Consider the following 19,467-nt stretch of genomic DNA (forward strand, 5'->3'; position numbering starts at 1 on the left):
CTGGGGAAGGGTCCCCATCAGGATGCTGAGCCCGTTTTGCAATCTCACTCTGCGTCCATTGATCAGTGGGGTTAAACATGTTATTTTTTCCCCACCCTCCACAGAACTCCCTGTTGAACTCTTTTTAATGCAACAAGCCTGGGAGTGGCCATCTTTTTTATTTTTATTACAAATTCCATGCAGAGAGGTCAGGCATCACCGTCTGAACTCCTGTAGGATGTTGCTTTCTGTCCTCTCAAAAACCAAACCAAACGAAAAACAGCAAAAAAAATTATTAGCATTTTGTCCCTCTGATGGCATTTAATTTCTGGCTGCAGCCAGCATGTCTCTTGGGCCCCGGTCCCATCACAACGCAGGAGCCAGTTGTGCTTGCCTGGGCCCTGCTTTGAAGCTCCCCTAGCTCTGACCAGGTAATTCTGTCTGCTGTGAGCACACTCTCTCCTGCATTCTCTGCTCTCTACATTGGTTTCCAGTACACTGTAGAGTTAATCCCATTCCTTCTCTTTGAGTGCTGCACAAATTTCTAGAAGATCGAGTAGAGCTTGTGGATGAACATGAGGTTTACAGGAAACGTGGCTGAAGGACACTTCCAGAGGTTGTCTAGTACATTGCATTCTGCCCTTGCCCTAGCTTTCAGCTGGCTGGGGAGCTCTGGCTGGCAGGGAGATGCTCCGGGGCCCACAGATGGTGCCATGGCCCCATTCCCAGCCACCTTCCTCCTCTCTTCGCAGCCCTGGAGGTCGCTGCTGTCTCAGATACCGGCTTGGGCCCAGACGGGGAAAGGAAGGCCCGGCCTGGGCAGGGAGAAACCCTGAGGACATGGCAGGCCACCACCCCAGCACTCCTGCTCTCGAGGGTCAGCTCCGGGGGGCTTAATGCACATATATATATATAAAATATATACATATAATTGTGCCTGATTGTCCCGCCGTACTCAACACTGGTGAGGCCGCACCTTGAGTACTGTGTCCAGTTTTGGGCACCTCAAGTACCTCGTTTCCCTCACGCCGTATCGCACGAGTGCCAGAGACAGGGGAAAACCCGCATTTTCGGCCCACGGCCGAACACCCCGGCGCTCTCACGATCGTTTCGCCCGACGATGGGAGGTTACCGGGGAGAAGGGACCCTGCGGCACCCGCCGGGCAGAGCTCCGGGCCGGCACCGCAGGGCCCGCAGCGCCCGGGCGGCACCGCGCATGCGTGGCGAGTGGCGTCATTTCCGGGCAGCCGCGGCAGTTCCGGGGCGCTGCTGCCTGGAGACGGCGCTGCTGCGCGGGAGCGCTCCGGTACGGCGGCGGAGCCGGGGAGGAGGTGTGGGGCTGGGGTGTTGATGGGGGGGCGTTGCGTGATGGTGTGGGGGCCATGGGGTGGAGGGTGCTGGAGCTGAAGGGCTGTGTGGGGTTAATGTCGGAGCTGAGGGGCGGGGCGGGGGGTGTGTGGGCTAATGTCGGAGCTGAGGGGCTGGGGGGGGGGGGGGCGGGCGTGTGGGCTAATGTCGGAGCTGAGGGGCTGGGGGAGGTGTGTGGGTGTGTGGCGGGGGTGGGCTAATGTCGGAGCTGAGGGGCTGTGAGGGTGTGGAGGGTTAATGTCGGAGCTGAGGGGTCTTAATGCTGTTGCTGAGGGGCTGTGGCGGGGTGTGCAGGGGGATGATGCTGGAGCTGAGGGGCTGTGGGGTGTGTGGGGCGTGTGGGGCTGATGCTGGGGCTGTGGAGTGTGCGTGTGTGGGTACTGCTGGAACTGAGGGGCTGGGGGGGCCTCCTCGCCCCTGTGCCCCATTTGGTGCCCGGAGCACTGGCAGGGTGCAGGGGGCTCCAGTGCTGTTTGCAGGCAGATGCTCAGGCTATTGGGGCACAAACCAAGGATTTGGGGCCCTCAGCCGTGAGAAAAGTGGGGAGGGAGTGCTGCTCCCTGCTGCCAGCTCCTCTGCAGAAGCCTGCCCGTGCACGTCCTGCACAGCCCAGGCCGTAGCGAGATGGAGCACATCCCTGTGAGTGATCCCAGTGCCCTAGGGTCTTCCCGGAGGAGCCTGGGGAAGGTGTGGTAGAAGTAAGCGATTGAGCTGCAAGAGGGAAGCTGGTTACATGGGACAGGTATTATTCTGAGAGGCGATTCCTGTGTGACACCCAGGAATGGTATCGTGTGTTGTGAGTGACTCTGAATAGGACTAGCTCAGGAAAAAAAGGCGTATTTTTCCCTTCCAGTCCCAGGTCAAGCTACAGGAAGTACACCAGACTTATAATTTTATAATTTGTCACTCTATCCACTTGCTACTGAATTTGGAAATTCAGCTCCTAGTTCAGAAATATTGGCAGCACACTGCAAACTAGATTAAGCCTACCTTAATACCCATGCGGTGCTGGCATAAGAGCCTGTAATTTTCTCACCTGCTTATCCAGTCTGTGAACTGCAGCCATTTCTTATATTCCTGAATGCTGCTCCTCCTGAATTGCTCAAAACGTTCACTTGGACAGACATGCTGATTGACATACGTTTTTGCCAGAGAAGTTAATGAAAACTCCCGTCTGTCTGGGCTCAGCTAGGAGAGTTTCTCAGAAGAGGGTGTAATTTGACCAAATGTGAGAATCCTGCCTAACAGGGATATGTTTGCTTTAGTTTCCAATTTGACATAGGAAATAAATGTTAAGGCAAATTAAACTCTGTATTTTTTAATGAAGCTTTGTAATTCTGTATTTTAATTATTATTTTTTTTATTTGGTTAAGTTTCATCTAAGGTTGTTTTCTACCTGCTATGCAGGATAAAGAGATTAGAGAAACCTGCACTTTCTAATCCTAGGAAGAGAATTAAAATGTCTGAACTCTACTTCTAGCTGCAGTGCCGGTTCTTGCAAGGGCAGTCTTGTCACTAGGGAAATGGAAGGATGTAGGACATAATAAATATGTAAATAATAAATAAGCTTGGTACTGCATGGGATTGTTTGTCATGTGTAGCACTTGGTTTTTGACAGATCCCTGCTACACTATGTCAGGAGACAGTGACTGCACCAGGACAAGTCCGTCAGCGGGGTCTCCATCAGACAATGAGTTCTTGCCAGATCGGCCAAAGTATGTTTGCTCACTGTCTCCTGATCTCATTACCAAAGCCCGGGAAGAGCTCCAAGAGAAACCTGAATGGAGGCTCCGTGATGTGCAAGCGCTCCGAGATATGGTGTGCAAAGACTATCCCTCCCTGGGGACCTGCCTGGACGATGCTTTTTTGCTAAGATTCCTCAGAGCCAGGAAATTTGATTATGATCGAGCGCTTCAGCTTCTGGTGAACTACCACACCTGTAGGAGGAGCTGGCCTGAGGTCTTCAACAATTTGAAGCCGTCCGCAATAAAGCCTGTCCTAGAGTCTGGTTTTGTCACTGTGCTGCCTCGTCTGGACCCAGAGGGACGCCATGTCGTCTGCATCCGTCCAGGTATTGAAATGCATTAATGTCTTTGTTCTCCATCTTTGAGGTGCGTCTGAGCAAAAAATGTGTTTCCTGCTCTCCTGTGAGCACTGGTTACTTACACAAAGAATGTGGGTTCCCTTTGAAACTGGAGAAGTTAACTTGTGAAGGAACACGTTTGCCGTTAGCCAACGTTATATCAGTTCCTTTTCCTGTGTCAGCAATAACTGCAGTTATGTCAAAACAAAAATGCAGTGAGGTGGGTTGATTAAATATTAGATGATTCAAGAAAAATTATTGTGTAGTAACTCAAATTGAAACACGGCTGGTGGCCTACAGTTAGAAGCTTGTAATTTGCTTTGACAATAAGTGGAGAGAGGAGCCTGTGGCTTTGACTCCCGTGTAAACAATCAGAGCCTTCCGTGTGCTTTTGGTGCTGCCAGGCTTGCTGTAAATTTCTCTTCATTCATTCTCCTCCTTTCCATTTACCTGCTTTCTTTCTGAGCTGAAACTGCTTCTAATAAGCTGTGCTGGGTGGAGAACGGGGTTCTTAAAACCATTGCCTTTGCTCCCTGAAGTAAACATGAGTTGCCATTTATCCCTTGCTTAAGAAAGGCTGCTCTCAACTAGGACTGTGGCTATTAAAGACTAACTTTTAAGAGTCCAGGAAAATAGAAAATCAGTTTTTGGAATGTGTATTGTTAGCTTATATTTACTCTCCGACTTACCATCCATGTCTTGTAACCTCAGACAGATGGACACCCAGTAATTATCCGATTACTGAGAACATTCGTGCCATATACTTAACGTTAGAAAAACTCATTCAGTCCGAAGAGACCCAGGTGAATGGAATTGTAATCCTGGCAGACTACAAAGGAGTCAGCTTATCTAAGGCGTCTCATTTTGGTCCTTTTGTAGCCAAAAAAGTGATTGGAATTCTTCAGGTAAGACCTGAACTGGTGGGAAAATAAGCTTGTGCATTGTAAATGACTGCTGCTGTGTCTAGAATTCTTGACTATGTCACTGGAAAGTTAAGCATCTTGGCTTTTACTAGCAGAGTTAAAACATGTCTCTGCCCAACCAGTTTCTCAGACCCTTGCCAACTTACCTCACTTGCTTTTTTTTTGACTTTTACATCCCTAAAACTAAATTTGCATTAGAAATGCAAACTTTGAGTTGGAACAGAAAGAAGTAGTTCTGCTTGGTAGTGGTAAGGAAGAGAGAGAGAGAGAGAGCAGTGAAATACGGTTAGAGAGAAGACACTGTTTTGCCTGAATGCCGAGAAATGGCTCGTTACTTAAATGGTTCCTGTCAGCCAAGATGGAGCAGGTCACTTGCCACTGGGCGAGTGCAAGTTCAAGTACTGCTGCAAAAATTTTGCAGAGAGGACTTTTGAATGGGTGTGACTTGAGGAGGATTTGAAGGAAGAGAGGCTTCTTCAGCATAGGGGGCAGCAAAAAAGACAGTAATAAAAAGGATCTCTGACTAGACGTTTGGAAGGAAAATGATGGAGAGCAAGTTAGAGCAAGGGAGTCGCTCTAAGTGCATAAGTGGAGTTGTACAAAATAAGAAGGTGAAAGGAGTGAGGAATAACCTGGCCAAAGTGGCAGGAAGGTCTGACGATCTTAGTTGATGTTTTAGTGGGCTATCTGGAGGAGTGAGATGAGGAAAACTTCCCTTAAATGGGTTCATTCCCTCATAACTTTTATTCTGGCCTGACCTTGCTATGTTCTTTGTTGCATCTGTGGCAGGTGGGGCAGGATGAGGAAGGGGGAATCAGGGGAGTTTATGAAAATGAGACTAGTGAGTTTATGAATGCCTATATAAGAACTCAGTCCTTTAAATTATGATCTAAATGTGTCATTTAATTGTCTGAACCCATATATAATTTGTACAAATAAAGTGATGGGTATCCTGCTGTTATTAGTGGAAGCTATTCACAAAGCAAAAGCTGGGCTTGGTTAAGGACAAAAAGGTATGGGTGGTATATAAACACGTTGCATCAACCTTGCTGAGCTGCATCGCTTGTAAAGATCAGTTTCATAAGGAGAAAAATACTCCTGCAGTGCATGTTACCTGCTTTTCCCTCCAAGCATTGACTACTTTGTATATGTAGACCTGGTTATAAGGGAAAGAAACTTCACTCTGGCACAGGAGGCTTTAATTGCCAATCATGAGCTTTTGCCTTGGAAAAATGTTTCTGCAAATAAATTTCTCTGGCAGAAATCCCATAACTAACTTTTGTTTTAAACTGTGTTGTATAGGAGACACAGTGTGTTCTTTTAGCAGCAGAGCCTGTTTGTCTTTTGCAGTTAGCATGACAGAATAGTTGGAATGGCAGAAAAACAGTGATACTTCTTCCTTATATAAAACCACATTTTAGAGTATCTTGGGCACCAAATCTTGTAGTTGGACACACTGTTAGAACCAGCCTGCTCTGGTGCACTCCTCAGAAGCTGCGGTTATCACTTTGTAACTGCATCCTTATCAGGGTTGGGAATACTTGAAGGACAGTGATTACCTAAGTGCCTTTGTCAGGGGAGATGAAGAACAACATAAGAAATGAAGCTTTACTGACAGAAATATATTTCCCAATGCAAGGTTTTCTTGTCTCTTGACTTTATTTTTATGCCCACTGATCTCATTTTAGGAGTATTCCGTATTACAAGGTGCGTTTCTGTTGCCATATTGGTTTATATTGATACCTCACCTCAGCTGGAAATTTGGGAGCCAGTGGGTTGTGCTGGCAGTCAGTCTCAGGAGATTTTAAAAAGAGGAAGATGGCAAATGTTTTTAAACTGCATTATAAAAATCTTCTTTACTCTTCAGGATGGATTCCCCATTCGAATAAAAGCCGTTAACATAATAAATGAGCCTCGTATATTCAAAGGCATTTTTGCAATCATCAAGCCTTTTCTGAAGGAAAAGATAGCAAATCGGGTAAGGATTTGTGTCATTTTAACATTAATGCTAGTGTTTGTAAGTTCCTCGCTTGGCCACTGGAATTAAAAACTGTTGAAAAACCTCACAGCTAGAAAAATGTTGGTGCCATTTACTTGATCTAACTGGTCTTTTCTGCTTTAATTTTTAAAAGATGCCCGTTGGTAAAATTCTTCATGAGAGAGAAGCTTTGAGGAATATAATATTGGCATAACATCAGTATGGTTCTTTAGCACACGTGCTATGTATTCGGGACACTAATACCATTCTTGGGGTTGGATTTTCTTGGCAAGTAACACTTGGTTTATGAGATGCTGTCACATGAAATCTGTGTTGCCCCTTCCTTGCTCTTCTCCCTGATGGCACGGCATTAGCATTCTTGCCATAGGACTGGATGTAGTTGCAAAGGATGATGCTTTTTTCCACAAGGATAACTCCTTCCAATCCCACGAACGAACTTGGGGACTAGTTGAATTTGGAACCTCTGCGCAGGCTAGCAAATGTTGTTGCTCTTGCTAGGATTTAAACTGCACTAGACTTGGATCATCTCAAGGCTTCTCTCACTAGTGTGTCTAACTGCACCTGCCCAGTGTTGTATGCCGCCACTTGCCCATAATGTCATCACTTCTAAAATTTGCTCTTTAGCTCAAAATAAGCTTGTTAGTCGACTTTCAGTAATTTGCTGTGAAGTGTTTGATATGCACTATTGAAGCTATCTTTTGCCTGCTTCTTCAGTTTTTTCTTCATGGCTGTGATCTGAATTCCCTTCATCAAAACATTCCTCCAGTGATCCTTCCTGAAGAGTACGGTGGTACTGCAGGGAAGCTGGACATCTCTGCATGGAATGAGCTGCTGCTAGCCTCTGAAGAGGACTTTCTGCATGATTTCTCCCAGCTGGTTCTCCCATGTGACAGCTCTCCCCATGACATGCTAGTGAGTGGGGATGCTGATGAAAAGCAATGTGATGATTCTCTGCGAGGCATGAAACCTCAGCTCTATTACTGTTACTAACAAACCAGTGAAAGGAAGTTTTCCTGCACAGTCAAGATCTGTTCTGATAGGTGATGTTGTGAACTCTGCCTTACTCCTAAACCTGCAGTGAGGAACAGACTGCTGAGGCACTTTACACTGTAGAACCAAAGGAAGCTGAAGAGGGTACAAAGGGGGCAGGGCAGAGTTCGGGGAAGGTAAAGGCAAAGAGCACAAGTTATGTAAAATGCTTGAGGTTCATCAACCTCTGTGTGAATGATGCAAACTGGCCTATTCTTGCTAATGATAAAGAAAACAAAAATATTGCAGGATGGTAAGCTTGATAGTTTCTTACCCCCTCACACACAGATGGAAAAGTGACAAGAATGATTTACTAGCCTTGTGACCATCTGTTCCCTTCCCCTTCTGCAAACACCAGTAATCCAAGACAAGAAAATTGCTTTTGAACCCTGCAAAATGTACTTCTGTCAGTGAAGATTGCTTAAAAACATGAAGTCTAACTTGGCCTGTCAATGATATTTGTCTCAAATTAATATACAGAAAAACTTTCTTATCCATGAATACCAGTATGGAGATTATCTCTGAAACTTCCTCACAGTAGGAAAAACTATAACTGGTGGATTAACTACTATAACATCTATGCCAAGGCTTATTATAAACAGGTGCAATCTTCATTTTCAGAAAACAGGAAGTTTTTCAGATTAAGTACTAATGCTTTTGATTAGATAACAGCTTCAAATAATGAGGTTCAGGACCAAATAAGAAAAAGCTATGTCAGGCACCTTCCCACATTGTCAGTTGTTCTTTTCTTCAGCTGGTTGTGATGAGGAATTGGGTCAGTAACTCATACATACAGTTTGCAAGGAGGCTTTGTAGCAGTTGGCATATGATGTATAGAAGGCAATACTTTAAGACAGCAAGGTGCTGCTTTGGCTTGTTACTTTAGGCAGAATTTGAGTTTAAGTTTGTGAAACCAAATGCAGACAGGCTATTTGAAAGCACATTCTTAAATTTCCTGGCATTGTAGCACTTTGTTCACCGTGCTTGTCTGCTCTTTTGTGCAATTTTACAACTTTGTTTGCAATTTTGTTGACCTCTTCTGTCTTTGGTTGTCAAGTTCCTGTATGAAGTTTGACTTTAATCATCTCTGTAATATTTACCTGTAGCGTGTATGCCTGTGCTTCTAGGTCTTTGTCTAGAGACAGAACTAAGACTCCGATGTCAAATCAGGGTAAGATACCTTTGTCTAAATAAGCTGTTCCCACTCCCCAAGTTCAGTCTGTTTAATGGTCTTGAATTAGAACTTAACTCTCAGCACACTCTTTGCACGTTTTTCTGCACTATAATATAGTGTGGAGATGGGAAACCTCACTTGGACCAGGAAAGCACACCCTGATACTTCAAGGTGAAATATTTCGCTATTTGGTGAAAAAGAACATCCCTTCTCACTGGAGACTTATCTCTAGAGCACTTTCTCTGGATGAAATCTTTATTTAGTGTCAAGTGTGATTATAGGTACCAGTTATGTTTCTGTAAATATAAAACTAAAGCATCTTGAGGATTTCAGACATTCATTTTTCAAAGTGCCAAATTCTGTTTTGAATGTCTGTCTTCCTCTCAGTCCCCCTACAGCATGGTTGCACTGCCAAAAAGAGACGCCTCTACCACCATAATGACTTCCTGATCTGGCAGCAGATCTTATCTATCTTGGTTATCCTTATCCTAGGGGTAGCAAATGCCATACCTGTTATCTGAGCATTATAAAAGGAGACTGGGTTTTGGAAAGGGGTGAACCATAAAGCTTTTTTCTGGGTAGCAGTTCAGAATTTGCGGGAGCAAGGAACTCATCACTTGAACTGCTTTAGATTAAAGGTGGGAAGAGATGAATTTTCCTCACTGAAAAATCTGACTCTTCCTACCTTTGTAAGTCAATTCTTTTTCCTCTTTGGCTATTACCTGTAGTGCTGGGGGGAGAAACACCTTACCATTTTCATTTACTTAAAATAAGGTAAAAAGAGCACTGCTAGCCATTTCCTCCTCATTTCTGACCAGAACATGCTGCGTGTTTTGCAGAGATTAATTGAGTTTTTTGTGCCACCTAGCAAGACAGTGGCACACAGCACCAGGACTTAGAAAGGTAAGTGGCTGCCCATGCCCTTTAACTGCCAGAACAGAGAGGGTGGTATTTATGTTGTTTTAGTGCCTCTTAGTTCCAGACACAATGTACAACAAAAAATGGATGGGCCATTTTTCCCAGAGGTGAAGGCATGGCTGGTATTTGATATTCTTTCCTTAATTGTGCTGCAGGGTTTGAAGTTAACCTATAAGAACAGAACTACTTTGTTCTCCTTATGTAGCTACTAGAGAGCGAGTTTGAATATTCAAAATTCAATTTAGTGTCCTTCAAAAAGAAAAAAAATCTAGTGGTGTTCAGGAGAAGGCTGTGGAACCTCTACAGAAACCAAACCTTTTTTCAGGCTTTTATATTCTCTTGCATGCCTTAAATAGTAGGCAAACTAGATCCATCTCTCCCTCCCCTTTTCTCCTCTGCTTGCAGAGAAACTAAGAATAAAACGTATGAGTTAAACATAATAGATAAGGCTACATTATCAATGCTGAAAATAGCCCATGCTATGCCTCCAGAACTTCTTTTTCTTAAAGCTGGCTGCTGGGCAGTTGATGTCAGGATGCTTGAACTAAGCCAGGCTTACCTTTATCAAGCATCTAACTGCTACTTCTAATTTGCTCTTTCTTGGCTTTAGAACTCAGAGAGTTGCAACTTTATTGAGCTGTATCCTTACCCTTTTCAGGTTTGTAACCAGTGCTTGGCTTGTCATAGAGAAAGAACAGCTCTGTTTTATATGTGCCTGACTACTGAGCTGAGAATGCTCTTTGAGCTTTGGCACTTACTAGCAGAGAAATCAGTTTGTTCCCAAAATTTCTCATGTCAGAGTTTGGAAAATAAACGCTCATTTTAAGTATAGTCTCCTTATCTGCAAGTCAAGAGATAGGAAAAGCTTACAGGTTTGTTTGTTTTCCACTTGAAATAACTATTTCCAGAGGTTTTTTTATATGCCTTGCCCAGTACATAAGCCCTACTGCCAAATCCAACATGTAATAAGGAAAAATAGTTGAACTGCACTGGGCAGCCATGGCTTTTAGCATTAAGTGGGACAAAAGGTAGCTGCATACTGTACATAAAAGTACTTGAATTTATACTTTTGCAAATGGGTGTTACAAACCCTGAGGTATTTTCAGGAATTGCGTGACGTATTGTTTTTGTTAAATCTCATTTTGGCATGAGTTAATCATAGTGTTAGTCAAGCTAATAATTTTGCCTCCTATTTTATGTGGGCCTAGAGGTGTTGGGTGGTTAAGTGTACATCTTATTTTGACAAAATTTATTTTTATATTGCATTTTATAAAATGGAGTGGTCAAAATGTGTAAATTTTATGATGCATGACTGGGTGATTAAACACATTGTAACAGCTGCTAATTTGTTATTTTAAATATTTTTGCCTTGTGTCGTCTTGGTGTATTTTAATGTAAGTCAATAGTGACATATACTTAGTCTCACATGTTACATTAGTCAAAAGTGTTGCTTTCTACTGCAGAACTAAGTTTTAGTTGAACAACTGTACCTGAGCAACTTCAAGAGAGAGGATTTGACATCCAACTGCACACTGCAGCAGCTAACTAGCATTTTAATCATTGTATGTAGTATTTTGCATTGCAGAATAACTGCTGCTTCTTAACACTTCTCAAGAGAGCTGGGACAGTTTCAGTAGTTAGTCCACTTTATTCAAATGAGTTTACAGTGCAAATGCCTTAGTGTCAATAATAATAATTCTTTTTGTAAGCAATCAATTAGAAGCTTTATTTTTCCACTGTAATCATAAAGTTGTTTAAGCTTTATGCTTATACACTTACCACTCAATATTTGGCAAACATACTAAAAAAGAAGTTGCCCTTAGGAAGGGCAAGTTTGTTCTTAAAAGGCATTAGAGTTAATCAGTTTTTCAATCTCAAAGTTCTGTTCTTTTGGTGAGGAATAAGGGGGGTGGGGTGGGGAAGGGGTTTGCCGCAACATAGGAAGGTAAGTAAGTGTAAATTTAAATAAAACTTTTACAGTGGAATGTAGAAGTCAAGCAGCATGGCTTATGCTTTCAGGAACTGAAGCCTTAGCATACTAGTGCATTATGCTGAATATAATTGTTCTTTAAAATATATTACTTCATATTTAGCTAAATGTTACTTCCATTCAATAGAAAGGTTGTGGCTATTGGACATAACATAGTCTGTGCTTTAACAGCACAGCTGTAGTGAATTTTAAAAGTGTAGTAATAAGATAACCATGACTGAAGGTTAAAATAGAAAGATAACTGATGATAATTTTGATCCTGCACCAAGCATTATGCAATACATAACTTTCTATCCACCTGCGTGTTAACATAAGAAACAGTAACGTGGACAGTGTAACTAAAGCAATACACAAACATTTTGGCTTTCAGCAAAAAGCTCTCCACTTTTGTAAGCTCAGACGGGTGCAGCAATTTAACTGAAGTCCCTATTAGTAAGGACAAGAGGAGCCACTAGGGTCCAAAAATAGAGAAGGAGACAAAGCCAGCTGGAGGTTATCTTCATCCACACAGCTGGCCAGGTGCTTGTCATTGTCTTAAAATCTGCATCAGGGCTAAAAAGTAAAGTAGTCAATTAATAGATACAGAAGGCACCTTCCATTATTCCTTGCTACCTCTTATATGAATTTGTCCCAATCATTTGGGACACTCCAGTGCAAAAGCCTTTGAGGGAACATAAGACAACTCAGCCAGCAATAGACTCCTGATGGCTGCTGCTCTGTCAGTGTACTTGCTAATTTATACAATATGGCAGTCCTGGGGAAAACAGTCATAAGCTGCAGCAGCAGAGGATGTGTCCAAGTGCTCCCAACAGGTCTAGGAATTCTTATCTCCATTCCAGTGGCACGTATGGCTGTCCCTGCACATCTTTCCCAGGGTGAAGAGCCAGTAACATTAGGCTGGCCTCTGACAAACTTCACAGGACACTACCTTAAACCAATTTCATATGTGTCCTTCCTGCTGCTTGCCTATCTGAAGGATGGCCCTTTCTGCCCTTGCAGCTGAGAAGCAGTCCGCTAGGACTACAACAGATGATTTTACCTTTTTATGTCTTAATTCAGCAACATAAAATTGAGAAGGCACAACTCTAATGTAACTGGGATAGGGACAACACCTTAACCAGCTTGGCAGGAGCAGCCTATATGGCAGGACTCTCCACCTAGAAACACTGGCTGGCACATACAACCCATCGCTTTCTGTCTTGCTCTTACCTGTACCAGTTTGTGAGCGTCATCATGATGTAAAGAGAGGCGAGACAGAGCATGAAGTGAAAGAAGGTGTAGTTGTACTGAACACCATCCTTCTCGTTATCCATGACACGGCGCACTTCTCCTTCCTCTGCAGCCCCGCTGCCTGTTCCCGCAGTCTCCTCCAGAATGGCACTGTCACTCCCAGACAGTGTCAGCTTGTTCACCTGGCTGTTACTTGAAGAGCGAATGCTGAAATGTAACCAAAAGATAGACATAATTAAAAACTCCTTTTTCAGTTAGCTATGTTTGCTAATAAAGCAAGCAACAGACCACAGTAAATGTCGGGGACTAGCAAATAACAATTTTTAAAATCCATCCGGAAACACAGGAATTTCCTCAATGAGATCTGTTTTCAACTGAGCTTTTGTTAACCTAATTAAATGGTGTTCCTAGTCCAGGTCTTATAACACATTTTGTTCTGTTATCTGAATTGGGCTAATAAAGCCTATCCTCATCCACAACACAGAACACAGTTTTATTAGCCATATTTAGGCTTGGGCTGAGAGAGCAGCTGGATATTAATAAATGCAGGTATATTTTTCACTAGACCCCGATTCAAAAAAAGAAAAAAAGCAGACAAATCACAGTTGTTTGTTTATCATTTGATAGCAGTGCAGGTCCTACCTGGAATATAAGAGGCAAAGGACAAAGATAATCAATCCAACAACACTCTGGGCATCCCACCACTGTAGGGACTTGGGGGGAGCTGGAGTAGCAGGTACAACAGTGGTATTTGCTGGAGCAACTGTGGGAGTAGCTATCTGGATAATGATGTTCAGCAAACTTGGGTTACAGTTTCGTTCTGAAAGAGATTTCAAGGCAGATTAAAGAGAGATGAGCTTTGACAGCATTTAGCTAACAAAAGACGGCAGACAAGTTTGCAATTTTCCATTCCCTCTAACTCACGATCTCTCTGATACCCCAGAGGCAGCAATGGCATGGACTACTTTTTCTTTCTGGGAGCTAGGCAAGGGTGTAATAAATAAATACAATTATCATGCCCTGACACTGTTTCCCCCCCACCCTAATACCCCAGTTTAATTCTGAAAAGAGGCAATTTGATGGTTTCAGTAATATCAGCTCTACTGCCTCAATTTTATCTGGACAGATCAGCAATCCTCACACAGTGAGCTGTAATAACTATGAGCCCCATCATCAGCTTCTGCTTTCACAGCAGAATCTGTTCCTCGAGACAGCCTGTTGCTTACCAGGCTCATTGGACATGGCTGACCAAGTGAGATACATGGTGTAGAGCGTGATGACAGAGGACTGGAGGAGGCCAGAGTAAGTATGATGTTCCTGTTCAAAGACAGAATAGCAAGACAAGGTCAAAAGGGCAAGTTTTACCTATAGTTGGATAATTTTACCCTACTGCCACAGACTCAACAGTTACTAGCATGCAAAACTTTATATTTTAGAAATGCATTGGGCTTTGTTCTATGTTTAAAAGACTGGAAGAAAATCCTTAGAGTAATACAATTTATGTAGTGAGGAACTCAAACATAGAAGGAATAAGCAAACCAAATTGTTTTTCTGCACCCAGGATTTGGTTATGAGTTCTTACTGAGTTAATCCCGACTTCCTAAACAAGTTATGGAGATACAAATGTAGCATGGGATTTATTTGAGCAATGCCAAGTTCAGAATCAAGTAACATGCAAGCTTCCTCTCATATTAAACATGCTTAACCATAATTTCAAAGCCACAGTATTAAGCCAATAAATTCCCATCTTATTTTGCTTTTCCCTAATGGGTTTCTCTGTTCTGTCAGAACCTTCACCACTAAAACCACACCAGCAGTCCTCCACATGGAAACAAAGTCCAAAACAATGTTAGCCAAAAAACGCCTATCTTCAGGAAATAGTCACTACTTAGCACGTGGGTTTCAGAGCAAGATTATTTTTTTAAAATGTTCCTAGCTAGCATAGCTATGATAGCCAAATTTTCAAGTTCTTATGTCTGACTGAACTGGTACTACATCTTTGTTACTTCCCTGCTTTGTATTTCAGAAGAAAATAGCAGAGAAAAATAATACCTGAACTTTTGGAAGGACAGAAACAACGGAGACAGCAATGCACAGGATGATATTAATGCCTATGAAGACCTTGTTCTCAGTGCAGTCATCAGGCTTCGTGTAGAAAATACAGAAAAGCACAACAAAAACCAGCGACAAGGCATAGAACAAGCTTGTACAGGACAGCAGAGCTGGAGGGAAAAAAAATTAACTGTTAAAATACACATGTAGTTTATCAGTACATCTAAGGTGATGGGAGGGGATGTAATGGGAGAGTCCCCCTTCCTCACTTGGAGGTCTAGTTCAGAAAACTAGGCGAGCAGAACGCATTTTTATTAGGTATGGCTAAATTTCTGCTTTGGCTCACTAAGCAGCATAGCTCAGAGGAAAGCCAATGCTGCCATCAGGGGAATAAGACCTGCCTTTCAGCGGCAGTTTAATTGGTTTAACTGATGTCAAGCCACACTGTCAAAATGAGAGTGCTTTTTGCACACTTCTCATGGGCTATTTATAAGCCTTGAATTCACCCTTCTGTGCTAGAGGACACTCATTTTCATTTCCATTCTGCTATGTTCTTTATAAGCTACAAAATGCTGTTGCAGCATTCATAGCTATGAGCAAAGAACCACAACAATTAGCACTTTGTAATTTAGTGGTCAGCTCAGGAACGTGCGCTAAGGCATGCTTTGTGTTGTACTGCAGCCACTGTCATTGACATAACGGACCTCCCGAGGACCTCAGGAGGGGAGGTGGCAAAGCAAAGTCGAGTTGAAGAGATCCAGGCTACTATTCTGCACCCACACCGCAAACTAGGCAAGTGTTGTTAATTATGACTGTTGGATCTGCTAATCACAAGCCTAAAATATTGTGCATTTTATTTCGTGAGAAAAAAAGCAACACCGCAGCTATTAGTTCCAAATGTTTGCAGTAGTAACTCAAGGAGACTGTGGAGTGTAATTCTAGGTACGTCTGCAAACTAGCAAGTGACATTCTGCAGAGTATTGTCCAGCAGAAACAAATCCTTTACCGGTTAAGATTCCTACCTGCATACCAGCATTTAGAATTTCCCTCCTCCATTTTCTTAACCCAGCTCTCATTCCAGGAGTGAGCAAAGTCCACAAGAAGCACCAACTGGATAAGAATGAAGACGACGGCTCCAAAAACACCAACAGCAAACCAAGCTAGAAAAGGGAGCAAGAAAAACAGGGTTAGCTTTCATCATTTCCACGCTACCCTAGTTTAAAAAAAATAAAAAGCTCCTAATTATACTGCAGAAAAATAATGAAAAAATCTGAAACTATATTTAGAAATGCAGTTGCTGTTAATCACTTTGGCCTCCATCCTGCAGAAACACGCAACAAGTCCCAGCTATAGAAGGGCGCAGCCTATGCTAGTCAAGCTGAGCATAGGCATGTTTAGCCCAACATGTTTCCAGAATGAATGTAAGATCTAACACAAGACACCTTTGTGTACATAAGTAGCATCATGCCACATTTCTGTGAGGATCAACAACCTTTTCAAGTTCCTGTGATGTGGCCAGACAGTAAAGGTTTCTTGCACAGATTTTTCAGAGGCTCTAGGGAAGCATTTAGCACTTGCCAGTTCTGAGCTGCCTCTAATCTTGAGAGTGGCAAAAGACTCAGCCCAGTACCGATTGTGTCATGGAGTACCAAATTATTAGTACATGACACTTCTGCACTTGAAAAGAGATTGCTTATTGTCATAACTTCAGTTGGTCACCAAAATACCGGATCAACTAAGATACTCTAATGAAGTAGGACAGAATCTGTGTCTTCTACAAGATAACTTTCACTATCACAACTATAGCCTGGTAAGTCTGAGAAAAGGTTTGAGTTTATTAGACAGAATTCCAGGATGACACATTAACTGTACCTCTTGTGAAAGGCCCCTCAGGAATGTAAAATGCTCCAACCATGATAGCCACAATGGCAGCTATTTTGAAGAACCAGAACCTTTAAAAGAAGATATAAGTTGAAAATACTGGTTTTACTTTGCACACAATGGTCATATTTTACATGATCTGTAAGCAGCTTGCTGTACATAGATGAGTGTCTAAAGAAACAAAAGTTGTGTTCAGTGGGATTACAGATAACAATGTTCACCAAATCAAGGTGAGAGGGTGAAGCAAAGGTCAATACATTGGAGACACGGACAGACAGAAACCTCAAAGTTCATCAAAGGCAAATACAGAGCATTGCACCTGTGACAAAAACTGCATGCAACAGGACAGACTGGGGGCCGACTAGCTAGAAAGCTGTGCTGAAAGAGGAGCTCTTGCTCCAAGAAACAGAAGGTGAGTCATGAGCTCATCCTTGCAGGAAGGAAGGCTAACTCTGCGCTGTTTAGCTTGGAGAAAGAAAAAGGGAGATCTGATTGCTGTTTTCAACTGCTTAAAAGAAAGCTGTGAAGAAGACAAAACCAGACTCTTCTTGCAGGTGCACAATGAAAGGACAAGAGGCAACATATGCAAGTTGCAAAAAGAGAAACTAACATTTGATATTGCAAAAAATTGCACAGGTTTCACAGAGAGGTCAAAGCATCACCCACCTTTGAGTCATTCAAAATTCAACTAGACAAGACCCCAGATAACCTGCTCCACATTGGTCCTGCTCTGACCAGGGGCTTGGATCAGATGTTCTCCAAACGTTCCTTTCAAATTAAATGACTCTATGATAATTCAGTCTCCTATCCCAGAACTAACCCAGTTAAGTCAGTGAATCAGAAATCAGAAACCAGTTTCTGCTGGATTACCAAGTCAGACTGGCCTGGTGAATGACCCAATGAGTGCTAGAGTCAGCGCAAGGATGGGGTATAAACTAGCTGAAATCTAGCATCTCTGGAAACAGAGGGCTGCCCAGAGCACTGCCCTTCCGGTTACCCAACCTCGGAGCATTATCACTACATTGAACATGTTACATAAATAGAAAGCTTTTCAGGAGACTAAAGCGTTACTCTGTATTCAGTTGAAAATAAACTTGTGGATGTCAATGTATGCATAAACAACTCGCCACTGTGTTCAGCAAAGAAACCTGAGAGAAGAAACAAGTTGGAAGACCAGACAGCTGGCTCACACACATACCCATTGTGTACCGAGGCTCTAGGATCATTACTTGTTTTCACTTGTATCATGAGCAGAGAGAGGAGAAAGAAGAACACTGCCATGGCAAAGCTGATTCGATACACAGCTCTATATCCAACAAACACATCGCAGCTGACAAAGCCATTCATGTGCGGTATCCGAGTATGAAGCCCTTCATCACAAAATCCAGGTATCTGAGCAAAGACACATTTAGTTGTGAATTTACATCTGCATTTGCAATTACATTCTTTAAGTACTCTAACAGCTAAGGCTCTCAGTCAGCTCTCTTCTGGGAGTTCTGATAACAAAAGACCTTGTGCTCAGTCAGCCTGCACAGACCTCATTATCGTCTTTCCCCGTGTCATCACTAAACGCAGACAGGAAGATACCAAAGTAGCAAGATAATGACTGGCTGTCTCCAGGTCTGGTCAGGTTTCAGAGACCAGGCACATACATAAAAAAGTACATTCACTGAATTTGCTATTTCAGCTAGAAGCTGTTCAGTACATGCAATCTCTTAACTCAGGGGACAAAGCACATTTGGGTGTTTCTGTCTCTCATGTAATCCATTCCCAGTAAAGGGAATCAATAGTCACTGGCACAAGTAACGGTTTTGCAAACAGTTGGAAAGAGGCTTTTTCTTCCATACCTTTTTGAGCTGCTGTTCCATCCCTGGTGCCAGCATAATGCAGGCAAGAATGGTACTGAGGAGGAGGAGGAAGGCATAGATAAGACGTGTCACTGTTGAATTCTTGCTGTTGGGACAACATCGGCACAGTAAACACGAGGCACCACTGCACAGACAGGGAATCTGAAGGACAGACAGAACAGTAAGGGCACTCCCCTCGCAGCAGAGCCGGTTTCGAGAGAGGAAAACCCAAACCCCCTTACAGACACCCCACTCCCTGCCGGACCACACAGATAAGCCGTTTCACCGACACTTCTGACTGACATCGTGTTTGAAAACACCCGTAAACAACCTGCCTTATCAGCCTGGGCTCCGTTCCCGGGGGCCGGGCTGGGCCGCGCTCACCGACCCCGCCGGGCAAGGCTAGCGACCCGCCTCCCGGCCAGGGGGGGAAGAAGCAGTGTAGCTACAGCCTGGCTGCCGCTCTGCCCCGAGGGGCTGAAGCCGCTCCCGGAGCCGGCGGGACCAGGGTCCTGCCCACAGGCCACGGGAGGGCGGCCAGCGGAGGAACTGGAGCCGGGCCACCCAGCGGAGGCACCGCTCGGGGCCGGGGCCGCTCCCCAGGGTTCTGACCGTCTGCCCTCGCCGCCACTCACCCAGCTGGCCAGCGAGCAGACCCCCAGCGCCGCGCCCATGGCGCCGCTGCTGCCGCCGCCACCGAGCGCCCTCCGGCCACTTCCTGCTTCCGCCCCCACCCCGCGGCGTCAGGCGGCCGCCCTTCAGCGCCGCCGCCGCTCATTGGCTGCCCCCACCGTGCTGGCGCGTGCTGAAGAAGCTGCCCGCCAATGGGAAGGCAGGATAGAGCCGCGCGCGGGCAGGAGGACAGGCGGGGGCGGTGCGGGGAGCGCGCGGGGGAGTTGTTGTTTATGCACATTTCTTCCGCCTCCTCCGACGCGAGGCTGACGTATGGAGAAGGGACGCTGATTGGTCGGAAGGGTTTGTGAGTAGGCGGTTC

General features: G+C 44.1%; 2 protein-coding genes across 3 annotated transcripts; one reads left to right on the forward strand and one right to left on the reverse strand.

Annotated features, from left to right (window-relative positions):
• The first annotated feature begins 1,231 nt into the window (after positions 1 to 1,231).
• TTPAL (alpha tocopherol transfer protein like) lies at positions 1,232 to 7,342 on the forward strand. Of its 2 annotated transcripts, none has more exons than XM_063349728.1 (5): positions 1,232 to 1,285; positions 2,966 to 3,418; positions 4,142 to 4,335; positions 6,221 to 6,331; positions 7,067 to 7,342. In XM_063349728.1, the coding sequence occupies exons 2-5, from the start codon at positions 2,980 to 2,982 to the stop codon at positions 7,340 to 7,342; spliced, it is 1,020 nt and encodes a 339-aa protein (XP_063205798.1). In that variant the 5' UTR covers positions 1,232 to 1,285; positions 2,966 to 2,979. The 2 variants fall into 2 exon arrangements, with proteins under 2 accessions (XP_063205798.1, XP_063205799.1); XM_063349729.1 differs by having other exon boundaries at positions 1,236 to 1,310.
• A 3,759-nt stretch (positions 7,343 to 11,101) lies between these two features.
• SERINC3 (serine incorporator 3) lies at positions 11,102 to 19,262 on the reverse strand. Its single transcript, XM_063349726.1, has 10 exons — positions 19,109 to 19,262; positions 18,474 to 18,635; positions 17,825 to 18,018; positions 16,618 to 16,697; positions 15,768 to 15,905; positions 14,746 to 14,915; positions 13,920 to 14,010; positions 13,336 to 13,513; positions 12,673 to 12,900; positions 11,102 to 12,015 (listed from the first exon to the last, which is right to left on the reverse strand). The coding sequence occupies exons 1-10, from the start codon at positions 19,145 to 19,147 to the stop codon at positions 11,877 to 11,879; spliced, it is 1,419 nt and encodes a 472-aa protein (XP_063205796.1). The 5' UTR covers positions 19,148 to 19,262; the 3' UTR covers positions 11,102 to 11,876.
• Between the last annotated feature and the right edge of the window lie 205 nt (positions 19,263 to 19,467).

This window comes from Chroicocephalus ridibundus, chromosome 12 (genome assembly GCF_963924245.1).
Source record: "Chroicocephalus ridibundus chromosome 12, bChrRid1.1, whole genome shotgun sequence".
Classification (NCBI taxonomy): domain Eukaryota; kingdom Metazoa; phylum Chordata; class Aves; order Charadriiformes; family Laridae; genus Chroicocephalus; species Chroicocephalus ridibundus.